Below are 13384 nucleotides of genomic sequence, written 5' to 3' on the forward strand. Positions count from 1 at the left end.
CAATATAGTTACATCATGCTATTTTTCAATGTTTTCACAGACTACGTTTCAACTCCCTTCGCACACCGGTTTTCCACAGAAGCACCTTCAAAGTCAATGTCTGTCAAGTGCGAAAAACATATTCTCTCCATCAAACGTCTCGAAATTAAAGTCCATCATGTGACTCATGTCACAAAAGTCTTCAAAACCAAAGCTACCAAACAGGTCATTATTATCATCTGTCGTAATATGATCTTCCAAATTTGAGCATATCCCGTGTTCCATTGAGCCTCTGTTGTCGAGCTGGAGTTGCTGCCCCGCCGTAATCGCCGATATATTCTTGGCAGAGCTCTCTATAAATGGCTTTCTAGTGCTCCCATCTGCATTTTGAAAGATCGAGACCACTCGTTCCCGCAAGTCAGTGCATGTCTGAGTAAAATCATGAGAAAAGCCCCATTGAAGATACCAAGTTTCAACAAACTCAGTAGCAGAAGCCAAAAGCTCAACGTCAGATCTAACAAGCCTATTGTTAGGTTGACGTAGAATACCAAGGCCGAGTATCACCGTAGCTAGATAAGTCGGAGGAGCCGGAAGCAGCGTTGATTGCAAGCGACTGTCGGCTAGTTGAAGCGATTGAGTGATAATTGATCTTGCTGCATTGGCGCATATTGATGCACCACTCAAGAGCCGGGAGTGATTCGGTATAATTTTCATGTGCTTAGTTATCTCTTTCTCAAGACTTTTCTGAGGGAAAAGAAGCGTGATGCGTAAAATGCTGAGTTGGGCCTGTGAGATTGGTTAATATCATTCTTAAGAACCATGTTTGAGTTCAACTGACGTGGTGATACTGCTGGGCAAGAAATGTGGAGATGATTCTCTGTTCATCTCTAGCGTAAACTGGATATGTGATGTGAGGCTTCAGCGGGTCTGGCAGGTAATTGGCCCACTCCGTGAGCTCTTGGTCTAGTTCTGCAACCAAGCCAAGAATTTCGGCGGATCCACCCATAAATCTGTGGAAGTACAGACGATTTGAAATGCGACCCATAATGCTACCCAATGCGACCCAAGCCCTAAAGTAGGGGAAATTAAGCTCCAGGTCCACATCCATAGAGAAGCATACGGACAGCGAATCATAGCTTCTGTCAATGATGGACGGTCTGCCATACTCTAGTTGCATTAGTTTTTCCAATGCAAAGCATGACCACCAAAGTCGTTCATCGGGGCTTGCTGGACTAGAGTCGATTGTGAAGGCTTGTGTGGATGGACCTACTTTAATTAGTTTGTGTAGTCCAATAGACTGTGCCATTCGGACCGCATGACCAGCAACTTGCCATGCCTGCCCAGCTCTTGCGGCAGACTTCAGTGCCAGAGATAACAGGAATAATGCTTGTACAGTCGATGTCGATGGAATGGCAGTCAAGTGACCATGAAGGCAGTGGCCAGCTGTCAAGTATTCAATGTTCGAACCTAGGCTTTCAGGTCATTATTTCCAGCTTTCTGTTGTAACCAAACAATCTTGTTGATATCTTCTTCAAAGGCGGAGCGCTCAATAACGGGATAGAGTGGCCATAGTCGCGTGAAAAATGCATCGATATAGGTGGAGAGCCTTTGTGGGGTTGGTAGGAGCACCAACTTTGGTATAATAGGCATTGGGAACTCCTCGGCATGTAACATACCATGCTTGAACAAAGGGGTGGCATCACCGAAACCATATCTTGTTAGATGTAAATCGACAAAGTTGACAAGGCATTGCACGCTACTCGCGCCCAAGTGCTTTTGCAAATTAAATCCAAGTCAGACCGAGTTATAACTCCATGAAAAGAACTGATCCTGGTGTCAACGCTTACACATGTCTTGTCTCCTGTATCATCTGTGGTAACGATCTCATCTGGTGACGTCTCAATTGCCACCTGCTCTGTTCCACACTGCCCTGGTGTGACCTCTTGAACATGAGCCTCGGTACTCTCCTGGTATGCCCTGGACTGCCAAGAAAAGTGGTCTTCTCCTAGTCTCTCACTGTGATTCGTTCTTCTCGATGACGAATCTTGGCTCACCGATGACGCAGCTATGGGGGAGCTTTTCGAGGCTCTCCTTGAGTCTGGCGAAGCCTGATCCACTTGATTGGCTGGAATGGGGACAGTTGGATTCAGGACGGAATTGATTGATGATAATGTAACTGGGGTGCGTGTTCCTGGGGATTGGTAAACTGGTGACAGAACCGGGCCAGCCTTCGGTCGAGTCTTCAAATTCCAGCGCTTCATGGCCCGTCGGCGCACAGCAGGGAAGTCTCCCGAGTTCCTAGGATCCGATGTCTCACACAGATCCCCACGAACGCTGCAGTTGCGGCACTTCGGTTGTTGCGCGTCACAGCGAACCTTGCGCTTTCGACATTGGTTACAAGCGAGAGCCAGCCGAATCGGCTTACTCTGTGTCGAACCTCCTGCAGATGTCAGACTTTCGTGTTCGGTATTAGCCCCGATCGCTAGTGGGGTGGGAATTGGCCCAAGATGGGCTTGAAACGACATCGGAGGCAGCTGTGCAGAAAGGTAATATCGTGTGATATGGTGAACCGACCCGTGGCAAGATCATTTTTTTTTCGGCAGGAGCCGGCACCGTCAGTTAGTACTAAAAATATCACGCGATATTTCCCTGTCCCCCACATTCGCCGATTGTTACTACTAGTAGTGTTACGGGATACTATATTCGAGCCAAAGAGTAATATTAACCCCGCAGTTCCCCGCATTTCCCCACATTGTGTTTACCGAACCGAACGCGATTCCCTTTGTTATCACGCATAGTTCAATCTATCACGTCAGGTTCGAAATTTTGATAGATATCCCAATAGAGTAGATTAAGGTAGCCGAGGTTAAGTCTCGTATCTCAATCGTGATGCAGTGCTTCCAATATGCCTTTCATTTGCTCCACTCTGGATTGCAAAATTTGCTGTTGAGTCCAATGCACACCATTTTTTCTTGATATCTAGATCTTCAGGCTACAGCATCAACAATTGGCACTAGTTACAATAGGTAATATATACATTCTTACTAAAGAAACCAGGCCGAAATCCTAGCCATGTAATCCCTTCTCAAGTTCCTTCTTGAGTCCATTAAAGATCACATGACCTCTTTTTCTGCCAACAGGGGCCGCACTGGTGGGGAAAAAATACGTCCCGATTGGGCGTAGCGCGTCATATGACCCGTGTAACGTGTAGCAAGCGATTCAGCCCCACGCCCGCATAATGCCGCTGCCGTTTCCCCCCTACCCATCGATCTAGAATAGACTTAAGAATGGACTTGAAAATAGACTTGAGAATGGATTTGAGAATGGACTTAAGAATAGACTTGAGAAGATTTTGGTGCCTGATTTTTTTGTAAGGATATGTACATTTTTTTGGAGTCAATTTTTTACTTCTGGCCTAAGAATTAAGGCATTAAGTTTTTGAAGGCGGTAAGATGAAAGGAAAAGGCGGTAAAAGAAGCGGTCAGAAAATATTACTGCCTAAGGCATGATGAGGAAAACTCAGGCATCAATCTATCCTGATTAGGCTTAGTAGGTCATATGGGGGTGTGTTAGCATGAGAGGGGGGTGTGTTTAGATTAAACTCCTTTACTTATCTAGACATTTCTTATTTACTATGAGATTATAATAAGACACCACTTTATATTGAAGCTGCAGTAATTGTAATCAACTTAAAGCAGGAACGCTATAGTGGGATAAAGGGCAAAATAACTCGGCTTGGGAACTCAGAGCCAAAATGAACGACGTGATCACCCTTGTTTTTCTCGTGCTCAGGTCTGGGCTTGGAGAAAGCAGCAACTTCAGTGAATCCAGGATACTGGCCCAGAATGTCAATTTGGATACTCTCACCTTCCTCATAGTCCACACCCATGGCCCAGATGCCGATTTCCAACTTGACGATCTCGCCCTTCGTAACCTTTTGGACTTCGTCGTGGGGATGGAATGGGAATTGGGGGTGAATCGATCGACCAGAGTCTATTTTCCGGTGAGAAGCCCTCAAAATACCGATGGAACCATGATGGGTGGTTAAGCTGACACGGTCTTTCTCCGCGATCTCGTCCATGGTATTGACGGGCGCACGATCGAAAGGGAACTGCAGTTGGCCAAGTTCTTTCCCCTCTTTGCTGAGCTTACGCAGTTGAACAAATACAACCATATCATCAAGCGCGTCACAGCTCATGAAAAGCTCAATCTTGGGAAGCCCGAGAAGTCGACTTGGCTGCAAAAAGGTGTGTTTGAATTTTGAGATGGACCATCGGTCTTCTGAATTATGCACGGAGCTGCCTCTCTGAAGAGGTAGCTCCGCTGAAAGAGAGCCGTTCGGAGCAAGGTATAAAGTGCGATAATCGGTATTTGGCACCGGGAAGTCGGGAAGCACGATGTCACTATTGACTTCTTTGTCCCCGAACGGGAGGGTTGTCCAGCGTACTTTGGGCGTCTTCTCCCAATCGTTATCGATTTCCTTGAGATATTTATCGAAGAATTTCTGCACCCGGTTAGTGATATATCCTTGAAATTTTCGCAAAGCCTAACTGGATCGCTCACCTTCAACTCCAGATAACTCTCCGGTACCGCGTATAGCTCGAACCACTCTTGATAACCGCTCCATTTGATCCATTTCTTCTCGGTATTGACTTCCATCCATCCTCGGATCGCGCCCATGGTATGAATCTGGCTGAAGTCGGATCCCGTGATAAAACATGGAATATTGATTTTTTTCATATCGACTCTCTTGTCGTTCCAGTAAATGTTGGCTTGAGAATCCCGGCGATACATTTCCGCGAAGTCCTCAACCCCGGAATTTCCTTTAATCACCACAGTGGTGATAAGGTCATAATTGCTCATGTTGAACCATCCTCCTCGGCAGAACTGCTCTCGGAAAATATCTCCTGACCCTTCCCATGGTGCAATAGCTTTGAGTGAGGGCGGATTCTGGGCAGCGGCGTGCCATTGCATGATGGCAAGATATGAATTGCCTGCCATCCCGACATTGCCGTTGCACCAGGGGAGCTTTGCAAGGGACTCAATCACGTCATGAGCATCTTCGGCCTCTTGCAAGCCCATACACGGTACATCCCCATCGCTGTTTCCCGCTCCCCGGACATCAACACTGGCTATGGCATAGCCTTGGGCAACCCACCAAGCCGGGTCCAAGCCCTCAAACTTCTCTAACCCGCTGACATCTCCGCGCTCAAGGCAACAAGCCCAAGTGCAGACATTGAATATCATTTCTAGCGCTGAATACTTCTTCCCATATGGGGACCATGAGATAATCACGGGAACTTGATCGTCGCTCGTTGGTCGATATATGTCGGCATGGAGTCGACAGCCGTCTCGAACACGGATCTCAATATCATGGTCGATTCGAACATCGGACTCCAGCTTCCTGGCGTTGAATGGCGCGGTGCCTTTCGCGATCACCTCTGACCTGCCCGGCGAAGGCTCGACATAGCCATTGACACCAACCTCGGGCTTGGTCAAAGGCTTGTATGCGACTTGGTAAGGAATAGGCATAGCTTTGAAAGATTAAGAAGATTATGAACAAGGACGATTGATCATTCGTTTACAACAAAATCCTCAATGGGAAACAGACAAAGCAATTCATTTAAATGAAGCGACATACAAGGATATATCACAGCTGCACAAAGCTGGGTCTGGAACTTCGGCTCGGATCATGGGAGAACGAGTCAATGGGCGCCCACCTGGGCGTTTCATCCTAATTTCCCTTGCATGGGCAAATTCACGGCTCGGTTGGCCAATTCTCGGAGAGCATCGATACACTTATTGGACTAGTCCATTCATGGTCTAGCCTGTAATTTACCCCGTACCCGAATTGTGGGGGTAAACAAGCCAATCAACCGAGCCGAGCCGAACCGAACCGTAAGAGTCGGTAGGACCCTGAACTGAATGCTGCCACAATGCTCATATTTCCTCATTTGTGATGTCTGCAGATAAAAGCAGGATAAGAATCTTCGAGTTTGGTTAAATTTGACAAGGTAATTCCTCAATTACATCTCAGTCTTCCCTGACAACTATCTACGCAATAATGTCTAGCACCATAGAGACTAAGCCGAAAACAGTCGCAGCTCGCTTCGAAACCAAAGACTTGGTTACATTTGACAAAGACCAAGTCTATGGCGACTGGCGCGATGAGTTCCACAAGAATGGCTGCGTGGTGATCAAGAATGTCATCACTCCTGAACGGGCCCAGTACTACTGTGACAAGCAAATTCAGTGGTTGAAAAACTTCGAGCTTGGTTTCGATGAAAAGGATCCCAGCACATGGACGGTCGATCATCTGCCAATCAGTTTCAAGGGTGGGATGTACTTCTCGTATGGTTCGACCCACGAGAAGATTGCTTGGGAGGCTCGTACAGAGCCTAAGGTCGTTGAGACCTTTGAGAAGCTGTGGGGCACCAAGGAGTTGATCTCTTCTTTCGACGGGATGAACATTTCATTGCCAAATCGCAAAGATCTAAACTGGAGTCCTTGGCCTCACTGTGACCAAAATCCAGAGCGAAAGGGGTGAGTCCTCCGTTTGATTATTGGAGAAAATAGACTGACAATCAATAAAGCATGCAAGCCGTCCAGGGTCTTCTCAACTACGCCCCTAACGGCCCCAAAGATGGCGGTCTCATGCTAATGAAAGGGTCTGCCAACCAGTTCAACGAGTTCTTCGAGCACAAGCGCGAATCTGCAGATCACGAAGATGCCCCACCTCCTGAAATCCAATACATGGATCTGTTCCTTTTCAGCGAGAAGGATATCAAGTGGTTTGAGGAGCGAGGCTGCGAGCTGGTCAAAATTAACATGGAGCCTGGCGACTTTGTTCTCTGGGACTCCCGGACCATGCACTACGCACGCCTGCCTGAGGGCGACCAGATTAGACATGTGCAATACATCTGTATGACCCCGAGAAAGTTCGCCGATGAAGAGGCTTTGGAAGCAAAGAAGAAATGCTTCGAGACATTCACTGGGACTACGCATTGGCCGCATTGGTGTGTATTTCTCATACACAAAAGCTCCGCCATGAATACTAATTAACGCATCTCCAGCAACATCCGTCCTGCAGAGGAAAAGCCCATGCGGGATGGAGAAGTTTGTCCCAAATACCGGACGGAGCCGTTCGAGAAGCCTACCATTACTGAACAGGTGCTTCGGTTAGCCGGTGTGAAGTCTTACTGAGATATTTTTTGGATGATATTTGCTTTGGACAAATAAGAACCACTGAAATTGCGAACTTACAATTCCTGTCCAACCGTACTGTTACATGATGATGATGCACCCTACTATTACTCGAATATACTACTAGTAGTAGCGATAAATCTACCTTCCTGGCCTTTCTTATCTGAGTTGCTCGAACATTTCTTAGAAGATTTAAAATCGTATTCCATGGAGTCTTGTTTGTATGTTTGTCCACTTTGCACTCTGGATGAGCGTGCGTGCCGATTGGCAGTGGGCCCATTAGGCGTGTCAGGACACGTCAAACAAGACAAACTTCCCCCTTGCATATATTACCGCAGCGCGGCGCGCATCGCGCGTCTCTCTCTTTCCTGCCTATGTGTGCCAAAAATACAAATATTCTGCCCAATATGCACATTACCACTTATCTTATTTCCATGGAAATATGAGCGGGTAGACCGCAGGGAATTCATCATAGATTTCCAGAGACCATATTTGCTACCGGGCCATGAAATTTGGGTTCGCAGTATCCACCTCGGGTCGGTTGGCCTAGACTAACCCGACTAACCCCTCTTCTTTCCCCATATTCCAAGTCTCCTCCCCCACGGGGAACAAGCCACGGAAAGTGGGGAATTGCAGGGACTTGCAGTTCCGTGTGGGCGGGCGCGTCACGAAAGAAGAAAACGGCTTGAATCTATCGAATCGGATTCGCAATTTGGTCATCTTCCGTATCTACGAGCGAACCGTGAACCATGCCACCACCAGAAGAACCTTTGACACTAACGAGGTAGTTCTACAACCTGACCGAGCTCATGATTTCGTGGAAAGACATTATAAACGTGATGACAGTCCGCCAAATGTTCCAATTTTCATCCGCAACTGGCGAAACACCAGTCCACCTCGCCCGTTGAATTTACAAACACTTGGCTCACAGTCGCCATGGACAAACCGGCAGGCTCGAAGCATGTTGAGAACATTGATGTTGAAGATATGAGCGAGGGAATCGAGGTCACCAAGTCCAAGGTGAACGTCAGTGGAACTGTCCAACTCACTGCAGGCAAAATCGTCTATATTCCGACCCCTACAAGTGATCCTCAAGGTTTGTTCCCTGTTGACAAGCTTCATTTTGCCTTGTGTCATTAACAGTTCATAGACCCGTTGAATATGGGAAAGTGGCAAAAGACCATGGTTTTAATTGCTCTCTCTCTTTGTACGCTCTCCTTCAACAATCTACAGAATGATACTGACTCGTCTAGTCTCAACTGTCGGCTTGTCCCTAGTGTCTGGTTTCGGCGGTCTTTTGACCTTGTATATTCCTGCATACACTGCCGCTGGAAAAGACTACGCCGATATTACCTCACTCATGACATATCCGACCTTGACCATGTAGGTGAAACCCTTACCTTTCAATGCATAAGCTCACCTTTTTAAGGGGTATCGGCAACTTGATCGGAATGCCTATCGCCATAGCCGTTGGTCGCCGTATTGTTTTACTCGTTGCGACGGGCATAATGGTCATCGGCGCCATCTTGTGCGCGTATGCAACCAACTTCGATTGGCATTTAGGTGCACGTATGCTTATTGGTCTCGCTGCGGGTCAGAGTGAGGCTCTAGTCCCCATGATAACCCAGGTGAGTCATAGAAATCATTTCAAAATCTCCTTGCTACAAGGAAGGTGATTTTAATTTATGAGTATAGGAAATTTTCTTCCTTCACGAGAGGAGTACATTCCTCATGGTTCAGCAAAGCGTTCAAACAATCGCGACAGCTATATTCGTCCTTTTTGCCAGTCCTATTGCTGCAGCTATCACAACTAGATGGTGGTATGGCCTTGGTGCTTGCCTTGCTGGCGTTTCTTTTATCATGGCGTTCTCATTTGTCCCCGAGACAAAGTACTACCGTCCTCAATCCTCTTACCAGGAGAACTCATCCACCGAGGCATCCGATGAAGAACATGGTGATCAAGTCACAAAGGGCTCTCACCATATAGTCGTAGAGAAGCCGGCTCTGGACTTCGACCTATACGAAGCTCGTACATGGCGCTCTGACCTTCGCCTTTGGGTCGGTTCACCTGAGTGGCGCAAGGGAATGGAAACTCTTATAGTAAGTTCTGTAGCAAGCATCCAGACACACTTCGCAGCTAATGTTCCTCGCAGGAGTCTTTTCGGCTACTTCTCCTACCCAATGTCCTTTGGGCTATGGCGTTAAACGGTCTCACTCTCGGTGTCAACGTCGCCATTGGTACAACCTACGGCACCATTGTTACTTCACTGTACAACTGGCCAGAACGGTCGGCAAGCTACGTGAACTGTGGCCAAATAGTCACCTCATTGGTGGCTTTGCCAATGTTTGGTTTTGGTTCCGATAGGCTCATCGCTTGGTTCGCAAATAGACGAGGTGGCATCCACGAGCCGGAGATCCGCCTGCTGCCGCTCATATTCCCCATCATTATCGGTACATTCACAGCAGTACTATACGGCTATGGTGCCTCTCATCCAACATCGTATCACTGGTTCATCTACGTTTGGACTGTTGCTGCTTACTACTTTACTTTTGTAGGCGCCAATATTGTGGCTATCACGTATCTCCTCGACAGCTACCCCCAGCGGGCTAGCTCCTTGTTGATCATCATTTGTGCATTCCGTGGTATTATATCGTTTGGTGTCAGTTATGGCATCAGTCCATTTATTGAGAGGAATGGCTATGATGGAGCATTTGGCACATTTGGAGGTCTAACTGCTTTGTTTGGATTGCTGGGAATTCCTGTTTTCATATGGGGCAAGAGGATTCGTGCGATTACGGGTATATACAAGGTTGATAAGGAGTGATCGTGTGGGCTTATACTGTTGAAGCTTCTTACGTTGTGCCCCTCGTGCTGGCCGTTATAAGCGAATCAGGGTTTGCTGGTGCCCAGGAGGTCCTGGTAGAACAATCAATATCTCTTTTATTTATTCCAAGCTTGGAACGTTCAAAATTTCAAATATTTTAAGCACATATTTTTTAGCTGCATGACAAAGCACGATACCTGCTTGTATAAACTCATCAATGCAATGTGATCTTGTGTGACCGCATGCTGACAAAGCAGATGATTTATGACTTTCCAGATCTTTGACCCCACGCGTCTTCCTTGGGTTTTTTTGGTCTTTTGTCCGAGCTCCACTTCATTGCTATGACCGGTGTTTACAAATAAGAAGCCGACGGCTAAATCTCGGTCCGGAGGGGCAGCTAGTCCCTCTGACCTGTTCATAATATGGCACAATCCCTGTCGAGCTACGGCATTTCTGTCATGACAACATACGATCTTCACCGGAGAAGGGGGTCACCTGGCCATACTCCATGGGAAGTGGATACCGGGGCGGGCTCTTCCGACCTTTCAAAGAAAGATCGCGGGAACGAATGAAATGAGTGGAGGATCCCGGTGAATGGAATTCAATTACCGAGTTAGCCTGTATCCCGGTCGGCTTTCGAAGGCCCAAGCGCACCGGATAGAAATTTGTTCCCGATTGGAGGCCGAAGTTGAGGGAAAAGTCAGTTATGAATGTCGGTCAACGACCGAGTCAATAATATGGCGGTCCACGGAATTTTAAAGGGTTGAGTTTCGCAAAGGCGAAATTACTGTGGGTTTGACTTTGGGGGGCCACGACGTTCACCGGAGCTTTTTCTTTGTCGACAGATCTGGGGATGCTGGTCAATGCTGGTCAATGTCCATTCTATGGCTGGTGATTGGAAGACGTCGCCGTAGAACTGGGGAAACCCCTCCAAAGTACCTGTACCCCGGGTCCACATGGCAAGGATGTCGGTCAACTTCCGGTTTCCCCAGCTTGGGGTCCCCGCAACCCCCCTCGAGTCGAGGTATCTACTAAAGACGGACACGTCCCTCGCACATTACTTTTTTCATTTTTCTCTCACTCTCGTTTTCCTCGGAGACTTTGCCAGATTTATTGTGATTTGGGTGAACGTCTGGGTTTTTTTTGTGTTCCGTGATCTATACAAAGCTTATCTGTCTGCCAAGCATCATGGCAAGCCTTGCCAAGCTGCGTGGAAAGAATCTTGGCCGCGTCATTGGCGTTATTGGTGCCGTCGGCTTCATTTTACAGGGCTACGACCAAGCGGTAGCCAACGGACTACTTACTTTGGCTTCATTTATTGCCGTCTTTCCACAAATCGATACTCTGAATACTTCTGGTGCTCAAAAATCACACAACTCCACTATTCAAGGTGAGTGCCGAGATGACATTCCAAGACCCGAAAAGGAAAATCCCCCATTCTGACTCGAACAGGCACCACGGTCGCGATTTATGAAGTTGGATGTGCCCTCGGTGCATTTTCATGTGGTTTTCTGGGTGATCGACTCGGTCGCAGAAAGACTATCTTCTTAGCAGGATGCATCGCTCTAGTTGGAATTATCATCCAAGCTACGCCTTTCTCTCTGGCCCAGCTGATTGTGGGTAGAGTCATCACCGGTATGTATATATATAACATCCACCTCCCTCAAGTCATCTTTCAATTGATAACTAACAACCTCTAGGTTTGGGTGTTGGTGGCTTCACAGCGACAATTCCCATGTACGTCTCCGAATCCTCCGATGCCGAAGCCCGTGGACGTATGGTTTTGTTGCAAGGCTGGTTTGCCATTGGTGGTGTTGCTTTTGCAACATGGTTGGAGTTTGGTCTATACTACGCGGGCAGCAACTCCGCCAGCTGGCGATTCCCGATCGCCTTCCAGGCTATCTTTGCCATTTTCGTCGTTTCCTGCATCCTCTTCATGCCCGAGTCTCCTCGTTGGCTCGCCAAAGTAGGCAGAATTGAAGAAGCTGCAGAGGTGCTGGCACGTCTGGAGGATGTTTCCGTTGACTCGGAGCATGTTGCCCAAGAGCTGGAGATCATCCGGCAATCACTTCTGGAGAACGAACAAAATGAGGGCTCAACCTCTTCTTCTCCTTTCGCTCGTACCAAGAACCGCCATCTCCACCGCACAGTGCTTGCCATCGGCGTCAACGTCCTGGCCCAGATGACCGGTGTCAACATTATTACTTTCTACTCCGATACGATTTTGGAAACGAACCTGGGCTACTCAGGAACCACCGCCCGTATTGTTTCAGGCTGTCTACAGATCTGGCAATTTTTCGCTGCTGGTCTAGCTGTTCTCCTTATCGATCGCTTCGGTCGGCGCCCACTTCTTATTGCCGCCGCCGTCGGTATGACAATCGCGCAAACCTGCTTAGCAGGTCTATCTAGCGACCTCACAAACACAGCTGCAGCAAGTGCCTCGATCGCATTCTACTTTGTCGCGCTCTTCTGTTTCCCGATCGGACTTTTCCTCGTGCCTTTCATGTACGCAGCCGAGATCGCGCCATTGCGTACTCGTGCCAAGGTCACTGCCATGTCCGCGGCTGCGAACTGGATCTTCAGCTTTGTTCTGGCCGAGGTGTCGCCGACTGGATTTGCGACTATCGGATACAGGTACTACATTGTGTACGCTTGCATCAGTGCGTCCGCCCTTGTATTCTTTTACTTCCTCTGCCCCGAGACGAAAGGACGGACTCTGGAAGAGATTGATGAGATCTTTGTCAACTCCAACTCCTTCTTCGATACCGTCGCTGTCGCAAGGGATATGCCATATCAAACCGAGCTCCTTGCCCATGCCGAAGATACGGAGAAAATGGGCATGCAAGCTGAGCGGATCGAGAACGTCGCCTTGGAGAAGTCTTGAACGAATGCAGTCGTGGAGCACATGGCTTGATGGAAAATTTCCGTTGGTCTATGGACTCCGTACCATATGTTAGATATGAATGTCGATATAGAATACGTACATGTGAAACGATATGAATGAGGATTAACACGTCACTTTCGCCGCTGAACTTACATGCACCCTCTCTCATCACACAGTTCTCCCTTGATTGTAACTCCGTCACTTGCGTAGATCATCAGCATCACCATACGACCCCGTTCTCACACCCAAACACCCTCGGAGTTGAAATCTCCGCACGCGTAGGTTAATTCTTTCTCTCCGCGCCCAACCCACCCACCGACGTACATGGCGCTCACAACGGGTCTTCCGTGTGGAGCCGCCGAGGAATCCGGCAAATTCACCCGACTAACCTAATGAAACCTTGCACAGTTTCAGCGATTCCCCAAGACCGTGTTCAGGCAATGGTCAGTCAACTCTGCGTTAAACTTCCATGAGGCCAAGGGGCAAAATGTAT

At 48.0% G+C, this 13384-nt stretch overlaps 5 protein-coding genes across 5 annotated transcripts; 3 read left to right on the forward strand and 2 right to left on the reverse strand.

Annotated features, from left to right (window-relative positions):
- Nucleotides 1-93: 93 nt before the first annotated feature.
- On the reverse strand, nucleotides 94-2504 carry N7466_006357 (uncharacterized protein; the record flags this gene model as incomplete). The annotated part of the gene is made up of 4 exons (XM_057165754.1): nucleotides 94-765; nucleotides 818-1451; nucleotides 1487-1693; nucleotides 1714-2504. The coding sequence occupies 4 exons, from the start codon at nucleotides 2502-2504 to the stop codon at nucleotides 94-96; spliced, it is 2304 nt and encodes a 767-aa protein (XP_057021353.1).
- Nucleotides 2505-3682: 1178 nt separating this feature from the next.
- Nucleotides 3683-5511, reverse strand: N7466_006358 (CocE/NonD family hydrolase; the record flags this gene model as incomplete). Its single annotated transcript, XM_057165755.1, has 2 exons — nucleotides 3683-4483; nucleotides 4543-5511. The coding sequence occupies 2 exons, from the start codon at nucleotides 5509-5511 to the stop codon at nucleotides 3683-3685; spliced, it is 1770 nt and encodes a 589-aa protein (XP_057021354.1).
- Nucleotides 5512-6043: 532 nt separating this feature from the next.
- N7466_006359 (phytanoyl-CoA dioxygenase family protein) lies at nucleotides 6044-7182 on the forward strand (the record flags this gene model as incomplete). Its single annotated transcript, XM_057165756.1, has 3 exons — nucleotides 6044-6522; nucleotides 6573-6995; nucleotides 7053-7182. 3 exons carry the CDS (start codon nucleotides 6044-6046, stop codon nucleotides 7180-7182), a joined length of 1032 nt encoding a protein of 343 aa, XP_057021355.1.
- A 936-nt stretch (nucleotides 7183-8118) lies between these two features.
- N7466_006360 (uncharacterized protein) lies at nucleotides 8119-10007 on the forward strand (the record flags this gene model as incomplete). Its single annotated transcript, XM_057165757.1, has 6 exons — nucleotides 8119-8278; nucleotides 8333-8389; nucleotides 8436-8565; nucleotides 8612-8810; nucleotides 8878-9282; nucleotides 9336-10007. The coding sequence occupies 6 exons, from the start codon at nucleotides 8119-8121 to the stop codon at nucleotides 10005-10007; spliced, it is 1623 nt and encodes a 540-aa protein (XP_057021356.1).
- A 1188-nt stretch (nucleotides 10008-11195) lies between these two features.
- On the forward strand, nucleotides 11196-12891 carry N7466_006361 (sugar porter family MFS transporter; the record flags this gene model as incomplete). Its single annotated transcript, XM_057165758.1, has 3 exons — nucleotides 11196-11397; nucleotides 11460-11642; nucleotides 11708-12891. The coding sequence occupies 3 exons, from the start codon at nucleotides 11196-11198 to the stop codon at nucleotides 12889-12891; spliced, it is 1569 nt and encodes a 522-aa protein (XP_057021357.1).
- Nucleotides 12892-13384: the final 493 nt, after the last annotated feature.

The sequence above is a fragment of the Penicillium verhagenii genome (genome assembly GCF_028828195.1).
Source record: "Penicillium verhagenii strain IBT 33310 chromosome Unknown utg000006l_segment0_segment0, whole genome shotgun sequence".
Classification (NCBI taxonomy): domain Eukaryota; kingdom Fungi; phylum Ascomycota; class Eurotiomycetes; order Eurotiales; family Aspergillaceae; genus Penicillium; species Penicillium verhagenii.